The sequence below is a fragment of the Dacryopinax primogenitus genome (genome assembly GCF_000292625.1).
Source record: "Dacryopinax primogenitus strain DJM-731 SS1 chromosome Unknown DACRYscaffold_11, whole genome shotgun sequence".
Taxonomy (NCBI): Eukaryota; Fungi; Basidiomycota; class Dacrymycetes; order Dacrymycetales; family Dacrymycetaceae; genus Dacryopinax; species Dacryopinax primogenitus.
Window position 1 is genome coordinate 1,040,142 of NW_024467208.1, and position 16,263 is coordinate 1,056,404.

The following is a 16,263-nucleotide window of genomic DNA, read 5'->3' on the forward strand; positions in this document are numbered from 1 at the left end:
CTGCATCTGTCCTCTCACCCTCCTGGCCCTCCTCCCCCCTCCCACACCACCCCTTCTCTGGTACCTGATTCAGCATGCTCCGGCATCTGGTGAGCAAGATATATGCACATGTAAGTGATGTACTCCCTTCGAAAATAACCTACTGACACAAGACCAGGACCGGAGAGAAGGCTTCTGAGCTTAGGAAGGGTGGTGCTAGTGGAAACAATGAGAGAGTGATTGGTTATATCAGACCGGATCAATAAACCTATCAATAATTGTAAAGCACTGAAACCGACGATAAAACTCTTTTTAATAGCACTTTTCATTAATACTGCCCGGGGCTCTTTATCATCCCTAATACAGCACACCTAGTTCTAGTAATCAGGCCCTGAGACGCAGTTCTTGAGCACTGAAATTAAGCACTTTTTGCCGTCCCTGTGTCGTGGAGGGCGGACCGTTGTTGACCGGCGCTCATCATGTTACTACCTCCATACCAACCCACACAACTTCAGATGCTTCTTACATGAACATGCCTCTAAATGCGTCTAATGTGCCTGTTTCGGACATCAACTTTAAGATATAGGAAATCAAGTGATCGGGATGATCGGCGGGCCGTGCTGTCGAATTATTGCAACAACTCCGAAGGACAACAGTCAATATAAGGGTTCAAGCCTGGCAGTATCATTGCACCGACGAGCTGCTCCTCATCATTGATTCTATTCGAATAACTAATATGCCTCGCCCTGCAACTCTGCCAGATTGGAAGGACATTCCCGCCGTCGAGGGTATGCCGGCAGGTACAGCCTGGGCACTCTGGGGAAAGGATGACACCCTGGGCGCACTCAACCTCCTCACCCCGGAGAACACCGTCCTTGCCGCCCGGGAGATCAAGACAGGCCTGCGTGTGCAACTCGATCTCCCGATGGACGTACCTAAGTGGCCCAGCTTTGGACGTCAACAGTTCGCCCACGAGATCACGTTCAAGCCGTGGAGCACCCAGGATATCGTGCACTACAACACCCAGTGCTCCAGCCAGTGGGATGGGTTCAGGCATATTGCCCACCCGCCAACGCTCAAGTGCGCATATCGACCATATCTATCAATCCTTCTATTGCTGATCAGATCGGGACAGGTTCTACCAGGGCATGGACATGGCACCCTACAAGGACGGCAAGGAGCCCACCCGTAACGGGATCCACTGTGCGCATTTCCTAGCTCTCTTCCGCACGTACGTGCTTACCCGCACACAGACTGGGTTGAAGCCGGAGGTATTGCCGGCCGTGGGATCCTGCTTGACTGGGCCCGCTGGTGGATGCACGAGCATCCTGGTCAGACCCTTCCCAACCCCTGCCAGTCTTATGCCATCCCTGTCTCCGAGCTCGACGCCACCGCCGCCTTTCAGGGCACGGAGATCAAGCCTGGCGACATTCTCTTGGTGCGTTGTGGGTTCGTCCAGTGGTACAACCAGGCCAAGGATGAGGATCGTAAGACTCTCGTGAGCGGGAATGACTTCAAGTTCATCGGTGTCGCACCCGGTCAGGAAAGCAAGGAGTGGATCTGGAACCATCATTTCGCTGCAGTGGCAGGTGATGCGGTCGGCTTCGAGAGTGCGTCAGCCTGTTCCTTACAACGTCCCTCGCCAACCTTGTTGACACCGTCTCCAGCATGCCCCGTTGCACGTGATCAGAACTCCCTTCACCAATGGCTCATCCCCCTCGCCGGTATCCCCATCGGCGAGCTCTTCAACCTCGAAGAGCTTGCAAAGGTTTGCGAGGAACAAAAACGGTGGAGCTTCTTCTTCACTAGCGCGCCGATCAACGTTCCCGGAGGTGTGGCTAGTACGCCAAACGCTATTGCCATCCTGTAAGGTAAGAGAATGAATGAGGATCACGAGCAGAGAAAACGAAGATCGGCATGTGGCTTGTGATTTCGGGTTGATTGCCATTGTAGGGCCTGGAAGAAGTAAAATTCGAACCATTGTTGTACTCCATGGCCCACGTGATCCTGTCCAGAAGTGTTCGCCCTGGAGCGAGCGATACCGAGGCATGGGAGGGATAATTCACTCATATCGTGTGCATGCTCAGCGCTATGGCAACTCATGGTCCACCGGAAGGCTTTGCAATATGGTATTATATCGGACAATTCGCCCACATATCCATCCGGTCCAGTGGGTTGTCGGTATGTTTCCCTTCTGCCTAAACAGTTTAACGGAATCCCGGGGTGTCAAACAAGTAGGATACTCATAATATCAGTAGATTCACGAAATCCGTCTGCTTGCTTGGATCGACCGGCGCGTTTCCTGTCAATCTTGCCGTGCTGCCTGTTCCTCGTGGCGTTCTCGAGACGGAAGACGATAGTCAAGCCCAACGCCCTCAGATTTTCCTCGAAGCTATAGTTTCTTTGGGGCGTGGGGATACAAAGCTTCAGGGTCACACAACGCGGTCGGGATACACCGATTCTCTTTTCCCTTCATGTTACACCTCTGGCAACTGCCTCTTTCCTCTCCCACTCATGCAGAGAGCGAATACTCGCATTAGGTCATGCGAGTGGTCAAGGCCCGGCGGTCCCCGACAGCAATCTGAGACTGACAGGCGTCCCGGCGGGTGTGTAACTCCACACGTGCTCGAGACAGCACATCCCCCTTTCTTCCCTTCACGATCACAATCGCGCTCAGTTTACCCTCTGTTCATCTTCCCAGGTAGGACTTTCGTAGAGCAATGCTGTGCTCGCCCAGCTTCATGCAATTTCAGGAATATCAATTGGATTGGATTCCCATCCGCTCGGGCCAAATTGTGTGCACTCATCGGGGAGGATGAAACCCGCTGGGTAAGACTTGCCAATCAATTGTTCAATTGGTAACCACAGTACTGGTACTGATATGTTCGTCCGTCGCGTAAATTCCTCATGTTCCTTTCACGTTACCGGCGCATCCCCTCCCCTCCCTTCCCAACCCCCGCCCCGGTCCCCGCCCCTAAAGTACGGCAATAGCATTCGGGCTACTCGCCACCCCCCCAGGGACGTTTAACGGCGCACTAGTAAAGAAGAAGCTCCACCTAGCTTCTTCCTCACACGCCTTTGCAAGTTCTTCCAGGTTGAAGAGTTCTCCGATCGGGATGCCGGCGAGCGGGAGGAGGTAGTTGTGTAGGCATTGGGAGCGGTCTGTGATCGGGAATTCTAGTACGTGGGCGTGTTAGGCTGGGAACTGAGTTGCACGCGGAATGGGGACTTACGTTCGAAAGCGACGGTATCACCCGCCACAGCAGCAAAATGATGGTTCCATATCCACATCTTGGTCTCCCTCCCCGGCCTGACACCGATAAAATGGAACCCATTATGTGCCACTCCGCGCATACGCGCCTCCTCCTCGGCCTCGTTGTACCACTTTGTAAACCCGCTGCGGACGATGAGGATGTCCCCCCGGCGGAGCTCGGTGTGTTGGAACGCAGCGACGGCATCGAGTTCCGAGACGGGAATCCCGTGGGACGTCACGGGTACGGGGTGGGGGACACCAGGGCGGGTAAGGGCGTGCCAGCGGTACCAGTCGAGCAAGACTCCGCGGCCTGCGATTCCGCCTGCTTCGACCCAGTCTGCGAGAAGTGGGGGGTTAGCGGGGACTTGGGGGACTAGTGGGGGGGACGCACGATGGATCCCGTTCCTTAACGTGTCCTTTTCAGAGATGACGTCGTCCATCGGGAGTCCTTGGTAGAACCTATGCGGCGTGGTCAGGTGTGTTCGGGGAAGGGAGGCGGGGGACGTACTCTCTCGTTCCCGGGTCTGCGATATGTTTGAACCCATCCCACTGTGCTCCGTTCCCCGTCAGCATTCAGCACTCCTGCCCCACCGTATGGGGAAACGCACCTGCGTCGAGCTCTGGGTATTATAGTGGACCTCATCCTGCGCACTGCCCGGCTTGAACATGACTCTATGTCCAAACTGCCTCCTATCAAAACTGGGCCACTTCGGCTTGTCCAAGCTCCAATCGAGCTGCACCCTTTTCCCAGACTTTACTTCCTGGATCGCGAGGAGGGTGTTCTCCGATGTGAGGAGGTTGAGTGCACCCAGTTGGTCGTCGGGGCCCCATACGGGCCAGGCAGTGCCTTCTGGCATGCCGGGTACGGGGGGGAGGTCGTCCCAATCTGGAAGGGATTCTGGGAGGGGCATTGTCGCTGCGTCGTCGTCGTCGTCGGAGGGTGAGGTGAAGAGGGACTAAATGTGTGTATTGAATTGTACTCCACCTTGCTGCTGATAGGCCCCCCTGACCGCCTTGTCTCCTACGGACCGGAAGGAGCGGGCGGTCCCTCTAGATGAAAGGGCTACTGATGCCGAGTTCCCTTTGTCCTTGGTGAAGATGGACGAGTCATTCGCCCCGGTAAGCGTATCCCGGTGTTCTGGTGTGGATCATCCCTCCCAGAAGGAAGCATCGCGTGCACCGGCTAGGCGGACCGGATTTGCCGTTCTACCGGGATGCTGTCTGCAGTTCTCGTCTTCCAATTGGGCGAATTTGGTTCTTGATCAGGAAAAGGTGTAGAGAGATATCCAATATTCCGAGGAAATACGCCAAAGGGGAAATACCTAGCCGATAAGAATAGGAAAAAAAATGAGAGTAAGAGAATAATGTAATCGAGAAACACAACGTCCATTCAACCCCATCGGCATTCGGTGCGGCATCCCTCCATCATTACACATATATTACCCCTCACTCTCCCCGTCCTTTCCCCTCACTCTCCCCACCCCTTCTCTCTCACTCATCAACATCATACATCATGCCCACTGTCCGCCCAGTCCGTGCAGGCGCTTACTGCCCAGTCGTCACTTTCTTTGACCAGAACGAGGTAAGTCCATTCACCATCCATTCACTAGTCCACTCCAACTCCTTTCATCCACGTATCGGCGCATCATACACCCGAATAATACTGACCTGACTTTGTTGACCAGGACCTCGATCTTGAGGCGTTCAAGAAACATTGCGTGTGGGTCGCAGATGGAGGCATGGATATCGTTATTGCGGGCACGAACGGAGAAGGTGAGTCCATTCAACCTGTATTTGAGTGCCACTTTGCTCACTTGTGCCCTCCACTCGCTCGTTCACTCCTCTCAAGCCGCCCACCTCACCCACCCCGAGCGCATGGCCCTAGTCCAAGCCGCCCGCTCAGCACTCGACGTCTCCCACCCCGACACCGTCATCATCACCGGCGCCTCTACCGCCTCCACACGGGAAACCATCCAGTTCTGTAACGAAGCTGCCAAGGCAGGCGCAGATGCCGTCATCGCCCTCCTCAGCACGCCCTTCGCGGCCGCGCTCGTGAATAACAAGGCCGCGCTGAAGCAGCATTTTACCGACGTGGCAAAGGCCAGCCCTATCCCAGTCATGATATACAACTGTGCGCCCCCTCACGCTCCCCCCAAACTGCTTCCTAACACCCCTCCAGACCCCGTAGCAGCAGCAGGCATCGACCTAGATAGCACGACCATCCTTGAGCTCGCCCAGTCCTGCCCGAACATCTGCGGCGCCAAGCTCACCTGCGCAAACATGGGCAAGCTCCACCGTATCAGCACCATCACTTCCCAACCGGCGTTCATGGCCCAGTACCCACGGAGCTCGGGCAAGGACGTGCCCTTCTGGATCGGTTCGGGCTACTCGGATTTCCTCTACCCGTCCATCCTCGGCCGCGCGACTGGGTGCATCACTGGCCTGGGCAACGTAGCACCCACGGTCATCGCAGAGCTCTACAAGCAGAGTGTAGCCGCAGTTGCCGCTAGCGAGAAATCTCTCACCTCAAAGACCCAGGAACTGCAAGACATCGTCGCCGCTGCGGACGGAGCGCTCGCTGCTACAGGCATCGGTGGGACCAAGTACATGCTTTCCAAGCTCCGCGGGTACGGGGGTATCCCGAGGAAGCCGTTGCCTGCGTTTGACCCTGCGGGAGGGGCGGCGCTCGAGGAGCAGCTGGCGCCGATCTTGGCTCTGGAGAAACAGTTGAGTGCGAATAGGAGCACGAAGGCATAAATGTCTGTGAACAAGAGGAATGGGAATAGGAGGGTAAACAATGATGTGCTTTTCTCATGTTCCGGTGTTCGGTGTGCCTTGTGGATGAGGTTGTATGTATGGGATATACCTGAAAATTAGACGTCGCAAACAAAGCTCTTTGCATGTTGGTCGGTTCTCGGGGGTTGGGTAAACTTGCCGTAGAATGAATCAGCACGTGTCTGTGATCGGTGTGATTGAGGCAACTCACAACATGTTCATTCATGTCAAGGTCATGAGCACAGACATGCTGGAATACCGCTACATGTATCGCTTTTACTCGCACTCCCGCATCCCCTCAAGCGGCAACAGCACTCACGTCCCTCTCTCACACGCGATGCTTAGCAACCAACGCGAGCAGCGTCTTCCCAAACTCTGCGCTCTCACCTGTACCTGCAAGGAAGACAACACCGTTCTCGACTTTGACATTTCCCTCTCCAACCATCGCCGGGCTCACCTCGGAGGGTAGTACGACCCGTTGGAGCCACTCGACCGCCGAGCCGGAAACGGCAATGGGCTTTTGGTGCATGTACGCTTCGCGCACCGCGTGGATCAGCCTGCCCGTGTTTAAGCCTTTGGAATAGTTCTCGCCGGAACCGCCAGCAACGTAGGTTGCGTCAAAGTGTGTCGAGCGGCAGGTCTCGAATGTGAACTGTGTGCTGAGAGACGTGGATCCGGATTGGACACTGCCCTTGCGCGGACCGACGATCATGGCCATCACGCCCTCGGACTTGAGTGCAGACTGCAAGGCGAGCACGGGCGCAGTATCAAACCCGTCCTGGAGGAAGATGCCAACTTTGCGGCCTTTGGCAGTGAACGTCTGCTCTTTGATGTCCACTTGGGAGAGGAATGCCGAGCGCATGCCATGGTTCTTGCACGTGTTCCGTCGGACCGGCTGTCCGATGTTCTTCGCTACCCGGGCTGCGAGGGAATGGTCGATCTCGTCCAGCCGGGTGATTATGCGCTCGTGGATACCAGTGTCATCAACCTTGCCAAGTTCAAAGGAAAAGGCGCTTGTGATGTGCTCCCGCTCTACGTCGCTCATCGAGTTGTAGAACAGCTGCGCCTGGGAGATATACTCGGAGAATTTCCCTCCCCCGCGCGCGGACGGTCTTCCCACTAACCGTAATGTCTGTGGAAATCTGGATCCTGACCGGAGAGCTTGAGAGCCTCATCCCAGACCAGCGAATGGACGCCGAGCCTGGGCTTCCAGTGGAATTTGACAAAGTGCCGTCTTCCTTCGGCGTTGACGAGGATAAAGCTATGTACCCCGAATCCATTCATCATTGCGAACGAGCGAGGGATGGCGCGGTCGGACATGATCCACATGAGCATATGCGAGGTCTCTGGCGTGAGGGAGAAGAAATCCCACGCGTTGTCGTGCGCCGTCTGGGCTTGGGGGATCTCGTTATGCGGCTCGGGGTTTACGGCGTGGATGATGTCGGGAAACTTGATCGCATCCTGGATGAAAAATACAGGAATGTTGTTCCCCACAAGGTCCCAGTTTCCCTCTTCGGTGTAGAATCGCACTGCGAACCCACGAACATCGCGTACAGTGTCCGCACTCCCGCGGGAGCCTGCAACGGTCGAGAAACGGAGAAAGACGGGCGTGCGACGCGAGGTATCGTTCAGTACAGCCGCATGCGTGAGCTCTGGGATGGGTGTATGCAAGACGAACTCGCCGTGAGCAGCCGCACCACGGGCATGGACGACGCGCTCAGGGATCCGTTCATGGTCAAAGTGCGAGATCTTCTCCCTATTGTGGTAATCCTCGAGCAGCGTGGGGCCGCGGGAGCCAGCTTTGAGCGACGTGTCCGTGTCAGCTTGAGGAACGCCAAAGTAGGACGTGAGGGGACAGCCTTTGACGTCGATAGTGTAATTTGCTAACTGACGGGCTTTGGCGCTCCCACCCGTGGCATAGTCGACAGCTAGTACATGGGTGAGGCATATATGCTTGATTAAGAGGATATATGCGCACCTGTTTGAAGTACTTTCTCAGTAGTGGAAGTCATCTCTCAAGTAGAAGGGCGTTTGATGGGTTAAGTTGCTGGTAATCCATCGAGGTTTATATACGTTTACAAGCGCTATGACGGCCACGTTTGTCGATCTTGAAACGAAGGCATGATCGCTCCTCGATCGCCGCCCAAATATGGTAACGAGATGACCGAATGCGACGTGAGAGCGACAGGCCTCTGACGTCATTCCACCGTCATGCTCAGCCACCGACAATCAACGTTCAGAATATTCAGCCAATACATAGTAAAGGTGACACACCGCAAAATACTTTTCGTTCACGTGAAAATGTCATTCCTATTTGTACGAATTCGTGAACAAGTTCTACCCGTTTTTCATTGTCGTATGTGTGCACCTCTTCAACCAGTTCCGAGCAGGCGATGTGAACCAATATTGTATATCCGTGCAACGAATACTCATACATGTACAGAATAGAACCAGACAAGTAGCATGCTAGTGAATACTTCACAATTAGAGTATCGTCAAGAAATCGAGGAACATAGGTACTCACTCATTTGAACCATAACGTACAAAAAGAGGATATACAGTCAAGTCGCATTACTCAGGAAATACCGTGGAATTATGTCTCCAGGCCTGCAGCCGCCTGATCGCCTCACTGAGCCAGTGTCGGTACTATCCCAGGCCTCGGTTCCGGTGTTGTGTTCTTTAACTTCACTATAACCATCACTAGGAAGCGCGGGCAGCTCCTCGACTCGTGACTCTTCTACTTTGAGGCGGGGTGTATCCGGCAAAGACTGGTGTGGAGAGCCCGTTTCGGATTGGCGCTCGTATACAGGACTGTTGTGGAGGGGTATTTGACGTTTGTCCACGGTGAGGGCAGAAGGCGAGTGGTTGCACCTGCATCATCGCTCTAACATCCGCATGGTTGAGCGGTGTCGAGGCGGGTAGAGCGCGGCCCGCATCATCAGTGTGGTAGAACCGTTTCGAATGAACTGGTTCGATTGGGTCGGCTTATCCAGAATCCCAGTACCACTGCTTCCCCCGCTCACGGACCGGGCGTGGCTTGCCGTCCTAGAATGACTCGGCATACTGCTGGCGAGCGTGCTGAAACTCGACCTATACGCGTCCGGGATAGACGGGTCGCTGTTACTGCTGCTGAACCGAGTTTTGAAAGGGGACAAGGAAGAAGCGGGTGTAACGTCTAACTCGCTGTACTCCGGGGGTGCACTCGAAAGAGCAGCGAGAGCCAACGGTGTTACGAGGAAAGAGGCGTCGGCGACGGGGACGTCAGGCCGGTTTACTCGTTCTTCTTCACGAGCTGTGGCTTCGGCTCTGCCACCGTGGCGAAGGGGGAGGACCAGGAAAATAACCAGGGCAATAAGAACAAGAACCGCAACTCCGCCAACCACACCACCGACAATTGCGCCAACCGGCGCGGTAGAGGCGGACGGCAGGGTGTTACCGTGGGCCTGAGTGGGAAGAATAGTGATATATGGCGCTGCTGCGCGAGAAATGATTGGTGGGAGTGTCGGCGACTGACTTTCTCGTGTTTTGTTCTCCACGAGGTCTAGAATAGATGAGCTGGGGCAAATGCATGTAGGAAACATACAATCACTCCCTTTAAGGCGTCTTGGAATTTGGATGCTCACATCTACCCTCAAGTTCTTGGGAGCGATGCCCCTCGCCAGCTGAAATGTGTCTTTTAGTTGTAGTTCATGTTTCAGGTGAACAGATCACTCACAAAATAGGAGGCAGAATTATCGTCCGTCTCGACGAAAATATCGATCGCATGCGTCGTCACATGCGTGATAGGGCCATTTGAATAATCCTGGTCTACACCTGGGTAAAGTACTTCGCCGGAGCCGAATCCTGCGGGCAGGTCAGCTCTTCCAAGCGAAATTTTATGACGGAGAAAGGCGGACCGTTAGTACCGTCCCATACCGATCCGTCCGTTAGCGTCTGGAGGGTGCCGCTCAGCCCTCCCCTCTCCACCAGGGCCTCCACTCCGTCCACTGGAAGCGATCGCCGCCCACTGCTTACACCAGAGGTATTGTTCGACACTATTTTACATGTCGGTGCGGTGGCTTGGAAGACACTCGGTGGGAGGTTCGGGTCTGACATTCTTGTGTTTCATTGATCACCACCACTTCTCTGGAAGTCAGGGTTCCACACTCAGGGGTAGAGAGGGAACACACTGTACTGGCCTGAAGGATACGGTATAGAAAAGCTCTCGTCGATCATCAAAGTCTGGGGATCAGGTTTGATCCCTCTTGCGAGCTGCCCGACTTGTGAGATGGGTCTCAAACGAACAGCCTTGGTTCCGCCCACGTGATAGGTAGTAGATTTGTCCGGTGTCGCAAGATAAAATATCCATCGAAGTTGTCGTTACTTGGGTGATATCCTGATAAATGTAGGAGGTATCGACCCCTTGATATTGGATATACCCGAGCCCAAGTCCTGTATTACTGTGAGCTACGATCAAGGTCTAATGTGAACAATGCACCATATGAGTTGTCCCAAGCTGTTCCATCACTAATATCCAGTGTTAAGACGTCAAAGTAAATGCCGCGGTATCTACACATACTTCGGTGTGATCAAATATCCACTAGGGCCTTTCTCCAACGTCCCACGCGGTCTCTCCCCTCTTGAGCCCAGCAGCAAAGACGACAGCAAAGCCAGCATGATGGTTGTCGACTTGGAAAAGATAATCCTAATACTCCTTTCAGGAGAGGATGCCGGTTAGCATGTAGTCCTGCGAGCGGATACTGCAACTTGTCCGCAATGTGGGATGCCCGAGCTTTCAGACAGCAGGGTATTGCATAGCCATTCCCGCTGGCCGGCGCCGGCGTACAGGTCGATTCGCTGGTACGCTGGCGGATCCAACTGTCGTCCGCACAAACGCATAGCGGCTGATGAGCTTACTGGTAGACTAGCGCTCAACTTCGGTGGGATCATCAGATGACAGCAATGTCGCACCCGCATTGTTGGCATTGTAGCAGCACAGCTGGCTGTGGAGTGGTTCCCTGGCGCTGTGTTTAATTTCCTCGCTGACTGGGCGACGTCCTCTTGTTGGTTTCAGAGTGCACCAGTATTAGAACCATAACACCAAGTTGACAGAGATGAACAGAATTCGTTGATACTAATTAGAAACGGAATTGTGCAACACATGCCTCCGTGCTTCCGGAAGCACTTTCGGACCCTGAAAGGGCAAACTCTTTTTTACATCACGACTATCATGATGACAACTCTACAAACATACGCACTGCCGTACCTCCTCTCGGCGAACACGAGACTAAGTACACCACACAGGATACTTTGGTGCAAGTCAATACCACCATTCATCTAGTTTCACAAATCAGTGTCAACCGGTCGCCAAGCTGGCGCTACCCCCATGCCTCTAGGCTTTGCTCGCTGATTATCATCATCGATATCGTTCATCCTGCTATCTCTTCCCTTCCGAAAGTCATCCAATATGCTTCCTAATAATCCATATCAGGCCGGAATATACCTCGCGAAACCAAAGCAGACCTCAGAATGCTGTCGAAGCCTCTGTGAGTGCCGTTTAGCCCTGTTCTCGATATAATTATCCGATCAACTGTCTGTCTGTCGCGCAACCTCTCGCCTTGTATATCAGTGGCTCTCTTCCGGTTCATCGTTGATGTGGTTGAACATGGTGGGCTTAGGATCACCGGTTTACCTGTCAGCGTCGTCTGCCCAGTAAGCTGCGCTCAACGAGCCCCTCATATGCATAAACTCTTATTCATTCCGCTATCTAGCCTGGTCTTGAACGCAAGCGAAGATAGTGTCATTAACTCAGTGGGGGAACCAAGCCCGCATCTGGGATATCATCAAATCATAAACTCCACCTGCGCAGCGGAGGCGCGACTCCGACAGGCCTTTCCTCAAAGGGACGGGAGGGATCAGTCTGCTATCAGACAAGGAGTCCGAGTTGAGGTTGAAATACATTTAACCTTCTATCACTCAGTGGAGTGCAGAGTGCGGCTGGACGCGTTACTTTAAGATTGCACAGAAGAAAGAATCCAACGTCGTTGCTCTCGAGTAGATGGGGCTCTGTTCGTTTGAATGCTAATAATAGTTCGAATGAACGTGCTTCTCAACCCAGAGGGGAAGGACCTGCGAAACCAACACATCCGCCTCTCGACCCCCATCATTGCCCCGTGGAGGGCAGCGGCGGGATTCCGCGGGCCGGTTCCCTGTTCTCTTTCGACGGAAGCATCACGTGTAGAGGTAAGGGGCCCCATGGGGCCTGCCCAGTGCTTTCCCTGACCTGCATCACACTGCGAGGGCGGCATCCAAATTTGAAATGGGACGACAGCTTCTGTTGGGCGCCCATTTGTTTGCGTTGCGGAGGTGTTGTGTCTTAGCTTTCGCGCCTGACCAACAATCCTCAGAAGCTGTGGAGGCACAATGTTTGCGGTCCGGGCTTCGTTTTCGGGCCGCTGCGGTGGCTGTCTCTTTCAGGAACGACAACCGCGTACTTAAAATCCAATATCTAGCTTCCCGACTTCCTTTTCCTCCTTCAGGCAAAGCGACCTTTCCCGCACTCCGGAGCAACTGATACAGTATCTTGTACGATCTTCACGATGTCTGACGACAATGTGCCATCCAAGGAACACGCACCCGACATGGAGAAGCCCTCTAGCGAGACAGATTATAAGGATCATGTTCCTGAAGATGTTGTCATTCCCTCTGATCCTGCATTTGAGAAGAAACTCGTGCGCAAGGTTGTTCTGCTTACAACCGCAAATACACCTACTTTCTAACGCACATGCTTTGCCAGATGGACAGGATGATTGTTCCCACCCTCATGGGAATTTACCTCTTCGCATACTTGGATCGCGGCAACATCGGAAATGCTCGCCTCCAAGGATTGCCTCAAGATCTTCTTAACGGTGATGCTTCGGGTCAACTCTTCGCATGGCTTAGCGCTGCTTTCTATTTGTAAGACGGACCATTCATATGCAAGCTGTGACCTGATACTTCTTGACAAGCGCCTATGTCGTCTTCCAGTATCCAACCACTATCTACGCCAAGAAATTCAACCAACATTACTGGATCGCTACAGCTTGCTTCGGTTGGGGCTTGGTCAGCTTACTTCAGGCGACGGCGTTCAATTTCGGGTCCATCTTCATGTGCCGCTTCACCATCGGATTCTTCGAGTCCATGTTCGGCCCGAACATTGCTGCCTATTTCAGTCAGTTTCATCCTTTTCCCAGCGGCTCGTCTTTTCTGATTTGGTCATTCAGCGTATTTCTACACTCGTGAGGAAATCGGTAGGCGTATTGGTGTGTGGTGGGCAACCGCGTCCGTTGCCGGCGCCTTCGGTGGTCTCCTTGCATATGGCGTCCAACACATCCAATACAAGTTCAACCCCTGGCGATTCCTCTTCATCATTGAGGGTGTCCCTGCCATGCTCATCGGCGTTGCCATCCCATGGATCTTGCCCGATCGCCCTGAAGAATCCAAGCATTTCAATGCTGAGGAGCGTGCTCTTGCCATTGCTCGCATGAAGCGCGGTGGCACACCCGAGACAGCCCGCACGCTCTCTTGGCCTCATGTCCGGATGGCGATCTATGACTGGAAGATCTACTGCGCTGGTATCACGTACTTTGGCACAAACTGCGCGTTATCTGCTCTGGGCTCTTTCTTGCCTACAATCATAAACCAGATGGGTTACTCTGCAGCAAATGCGCAGCTTTTAAGTAAGTTATTTCGATACCGATTGAGGGGATAGAGTTTGCTCATATAGTGGTTCAGCTGTTCCTCCTTATGCTGTCGGTGGTTTGTCTCTGTGCGTAATGAGCTTTGTGTCCGGTGAGTCAATTTTCATCACTGCCATAAGTTCCTTGTTTACAGTCGCCGCATAGACCACTACTATAATCGTGGTATTCCCATGATTATCTTTACAGCCATTGGCGGTACTGGATACCTGTGAGACAGATTTCACATGTTTACCTTGCCACACACTAACGGCATCAACAGTATCCTCTGCGTCGCTCAGACTTCCAACGTCGCTGCGCGGTACGCTGCCACTTTCCTTGTCACCATGGGTACCTACACTTGCATTGGAATTGCAATTGCATGGTTCCCGTTCAACATGGGCTCAGAATCTAAGAGAGCAATGGGAATTCCCATTTGGCAGTCCATTGGACAGTGTGGCTCCATTCTTGGATCTTACATTTATCCGAACACCGATGCACCCCGCTTCATCCGCGGCTTTGCAGTCACTTGTGGTCTCTTCTACTTTTCGACTGTCGTAGCCATCGTCCTCAGCGTTTATATCTACTACGAGAACGCACGTCGTGACCGCGTGTATGGCAAGGTAGATCCGAATGCCGAGGTCGACACGTCAGAGCTGGCCGACTATGCTCCCAACTTCCGGTATGTCCCTTGAACAACCCTCCCTCAATTCCAGAATCCGTTTTCCTTATCCTCTAATAAAATATACATATCGGTACTGTGTTGTTTATGCAGCCTACTCTCGAGTGCGGATGTTCGTTCTCTGGTGTATACGACGAATAGTCACGTGATTTTACAGTATGACCGTCTTTGAACAGCGATTTCTCCACATTCCACTTATCAATAAATTCCGTGAGGGTTGGAACAGATACTAGGTAATCATAAAAGCAATTCATATGATTGGAATAGACTTGAAAATGAGGTGCACTGGTGTGGGAGGTTATGGAAGCGTTTTGCCGGGAAATGGCCGAAATCCGCCTCCGAAGTCGTCTCACGCGACTGACATGGAGGCTCAGACAATGCGCACACAAGAGCTTCTGCCTCTTGAGCATGTTTAATCTCATCCACAGGCTCTCTGCTTCCAGATCCAATCTATATATATATGTTGGAAAATTGATATACCAAAGCAAGTCAAAGTTGTGTCGAGGGCATATACCACCTCTTGTCCTTGTAGGGACTCATGCTCCGCAACCACTCACCATAGCCCTTCAAAACTTGCTCTGTGCACAGAGGAGATACTCAGGAACATCTTTTGTTACTAGACATTTGCCTTAACTATGATGTGTGGTGGGCGGGAGGGAGAACTGAGTAAGACAAGCACCCGAGAAAGGGTCCGACTCGCATGCATTAAGTTCCCTAACCAACTTGGTGCACTTAACCTCTTCACACCCGAAAATACCCTCCTCGTGATCACTCCTTCCTTCCAGTCCGTAGGATGCCCACATTTAGGCCAAGCCACACCTTATCCTCCTCCTCTACGTTCCCTAGGCCTCTGATGCACCCGGTCGGCGGAGGATGGATGGCTAGAGGAAATCCGAGTAGCCCGGACCGATCCAGAAGGGCACGTTCTTGCCCGAGCTCCTGGGCCACGAACGCCGGTTGGGAAATGATGATACTGATACGGTAGAGCTTGCCCATGTTTTCGCAGGTGAGCTTAGCACCACAGATGTTCGGGCAGGACTGGGCGAGCTCGAGGATGGTCGTGCTATCTAGGTCGATGCCTGCTGCTGCTAAGGGGTTTGAAGGGGTGCTAGGGAGCAGTTTACGGGCAGAGCATGGGGGGACGTACAGTTGTAGATCATGACTGGGACAGGGCTGGCCTTTGCCACATCGGTAAAATGCTGCTTCAGCACGGCCTCGTTATTCACGAGCGCGGCGTCACAGAGCGTGTTGAGGAGGGCGATGACGGCATCTGCGCCTGGGCAGCTTCGTTACAGCATTGGATAGTTTCCCCGCAGTAGAGGTGCCTGAAGAACTTTGCGTGTTTCGTGAGACTTTCTATGTGATAGGTTAGCCCAACTCGCGTCGCTCATTGAAAGCTTTTACTTTGCTTCCATGGGAAGCGAAAATACATAAGCAAGAAACAGGACTTTGCTCCAGGGGTCCACTCGCTTGACAGAAAGTGTCACGAAAGTTGGAAGTACTGGGCGCCGGTGATGATGACGGTCTCAGGTGGCAACGAGCGGAGTAAGTCAGCGAGTGTGTGCGCACAAGAGGGGTGACTGGACGGCATGAGTTAGCATAGTATGGCAACAATACATGTTTGGATTAGACACAATACATGTTTGAATTAGACTATGCGTACATCAAAACATACTTTTTGTTCCCTTCAGTTCCAGTTTTTTGCCTGGCCCGAACCATTCCTGGAATTGGACCAATACGTCCGGGGTCCACGAAGCCTGCACCTCCCTCTTGAAATACCACACCAGGCGAGCCAGGCGGCATTGTGGCCCCGCCACGCAGTTCTCGCAGCAGGTCGGGAGGTCTGTCGAAGTCGGGAGAATGCAGTGGTTGGGGCCATG

The 16,263-nt window shown here is 53.3% G+C and overlaps 7 protein-coding genes across 7 annotated transcripts; 3 read left to right on the forward strand and 4 right to left on the reverse strand.

Moving 5' to 3' along the window:
* Positions 1 to 715: 715 nt before the first annotated feature.
* Positions 716 to 2,085, forward strand: DACRYDRAFT_80670 (uncharacterized protein; the record flags this gene model as incomplete). The annotated part of the gene is made up of 4 exons (XM_040776460.1): positions 716 to 1,059; positions 1,115 to 1,182; positions 1,233 to 1,589; positions 1,647 to 2,085. The coding sequence occupies 4 exons, from the start codon at positions 716 to 718 to the stop codon at positions 1,847 to 1,849; spliced, it is 972 nt and encodes a 323-aa protein (XP_040628101.1). The 3' UTR covers positions 1,850 to 2,085.
* A 721-nt stretch (positions 2,086 to 2,806) lies between these two features.
* Positions 2,807 to 4,232, reverse strand: DACRYDRAFT_22948 (uncharacterized protein). Its single transcript, XM_040773029.1, has 5 exons — positions 3,841 to 4,232; positions 3,741 to 3,781; positions 3,624 to 3,691; positions 3,213 to 3,569; positions 2,807 to 3,156 (listed from the first exon to the last, which is right to left on the reverse strand). The coding sequence occupies exons 1-5, from the start codon at positions 4,141 to 4,143 to the stop codon at positions 2,954 to 2,956; spliced, it is 972 nt and encodes a 323-aa protein (XP_040628102.1). The 5' UTR covers positions 4,144 to 4,232; the 3' UTR covers positions 2,807 to 2,953.
* Positions 4,233 to 4,718: 486 nt separating this feature from the next.
* On the forward strand, positions 4,719 to 5,920 carry DACRYDRAFT_44086 (dihydrodipicolinate synthetase; the record flags this gene model as incomplete). The annotated part of the gene is made up of 4 exons (XM_040774555.1): positions 4,719 to 4,814; positions 4,918 to 5,005; positions 5,082 to 5,363; positions 5,412 to 5,920. Coding segments are annotated over 4 exons (975 nt in total), but the record flags the coding sequence as incomplete, so codon positions are not given.
* A 415-nt stretch (positions 5,921 to 6,335) lies between these two features.
* DACRYDRAFT_16508 (heme-dependent catalase) lies at positions 6,336 to 8,019 on the reverse strand (the record flags this gene model as incomplete). Its single annotated transcript, XM_040771202.1, has 3 exons — positions 6,336 to 7,126; positions 7,162 to 7,935; positions 7,986 to 8,019. 3 exons carry the CDS (start codon positions 8,017 to 8,019, stop codon positions 6,336 to 6,338), a joined length of 1,599 nt encoding a protein of 532 aa, XP_040628104.1.
* A 748-nt stretch (positions 8,020 to 8,767) lies between these two features.
* On the reverse strand, positions 8,768 to 10,435 carry DACRYDRAFT_22950 (uncharacterized protein). The gene is made up of 5 exons (XM_040773030.1): positions 10,310 to 10,435; positions 10,177 to 10,258; positions 9,904 to 10,127; positions 9,723 to 9,850; positions 8,768 to 9,669 (listed from the first exon to the last, which is right to left on the reverse strand). Exons 3-5 carry the CDS (start codon positions 10,100 to 10,102, stop codon positions 8,884 to 8,886), a joined length of 1,113 nt encoding a protein of 370 aa, XP_040628105.1. The 5' UTR covers positions 10,103 to 10,127; positions 10,177 to 10,258; positions 10,310 to 10,435; the 3' UTR covers positions 8,768 to 8,883.
* Positions 10,436 to 12,770: 2,335 nt separating this feature from the next.
* Positions 12,771 to 14,396, forward strand: DACRYDRAFT_53666 (MFS general substrate transporter; the record flags this gene model as incomplete). Its single annotated transcript, XM_040775189.1, has 6 exons — positions 12,771 to 12,943; positions 12,994 to 13,196; positions 13,249 to 13,704; positions 13,760 to 13,816; positions 13,870 to 13,933; positions 13,985 to 14,396. 6 exons carry the CDS (start codon positions 12,771 to 12,773, stop codon positions 14,394 to 14,396), a joined length of 1,365 nt encoding a protein of 454 aa, XP_040628106.1.
* Positions 14,397 to 15,322: 926 nt separating this feature from the next.
* Positions 15,323 to 15,573, reverse strand: DACRYDRAFT_43255 (uncharacterized protein; the record flags this gene model as incomplete). The annotated part of the gene is made up of 2 exons (XM_040774534.1): positions 15,323 to 15,491; positions 15,527 to 15,573. Coding segments are annotated over 2 exons (216 nt in total), but the record flags the coding sequence as incomplete, so codon positions are not given.
* Positions 15,574 to 16,263: the final 690 nt, after the last annotated feature.

Excerpts from the sequence above, each read along its gene's own strand:
- DACRYDRAFT_22950 (XM_040773030.1), bottom strand. The coding sequence starts at position 10,102 with ATGTCAGACCCGAACCTCCCACCGAGTGTCTTCCAAGCCACCGCACCG. Across the intron at positions 9,851-9,903 it reads GGTATGGGACGGTACTAACG|GATTCGGCTCCGGCGAAGTA; the intron begins GTCCGCCTTTCT and ends ACCTGCCCGCAG. Across the intron at positions 9,670-9,722 it reads ATAATTCTGCCTCCTATTTT|CTGGCGAGGGGCATCGCTCC; the intron begins GTGAGTGATCTG and ends GACACATTTCAG.
- DACRYDRAFT_22948 (XM_040773029.1), bottom strand. The coding sequence starts at position 4,143 with ATGCCCCTCCCAGAATCCCTTCCAGATTGGGACGACCTCCCCCCCGTA. Across the intron at positions 3,782-3,840 it reads ATACCCAGAGCTCGACGCAG|TGGGATGGGTTCAAACATAT; the intron begins GTGCGTTTCCCC and ends AACGGAGCACAG. Across the intron at positions 3,692-3,740 it reads GCAGACCCGGGAACGAGAGA|GTTCTACCAAGGACTCCCGA; the intron begins GTACGTCCCCCG and ends CACGCCGCATAG.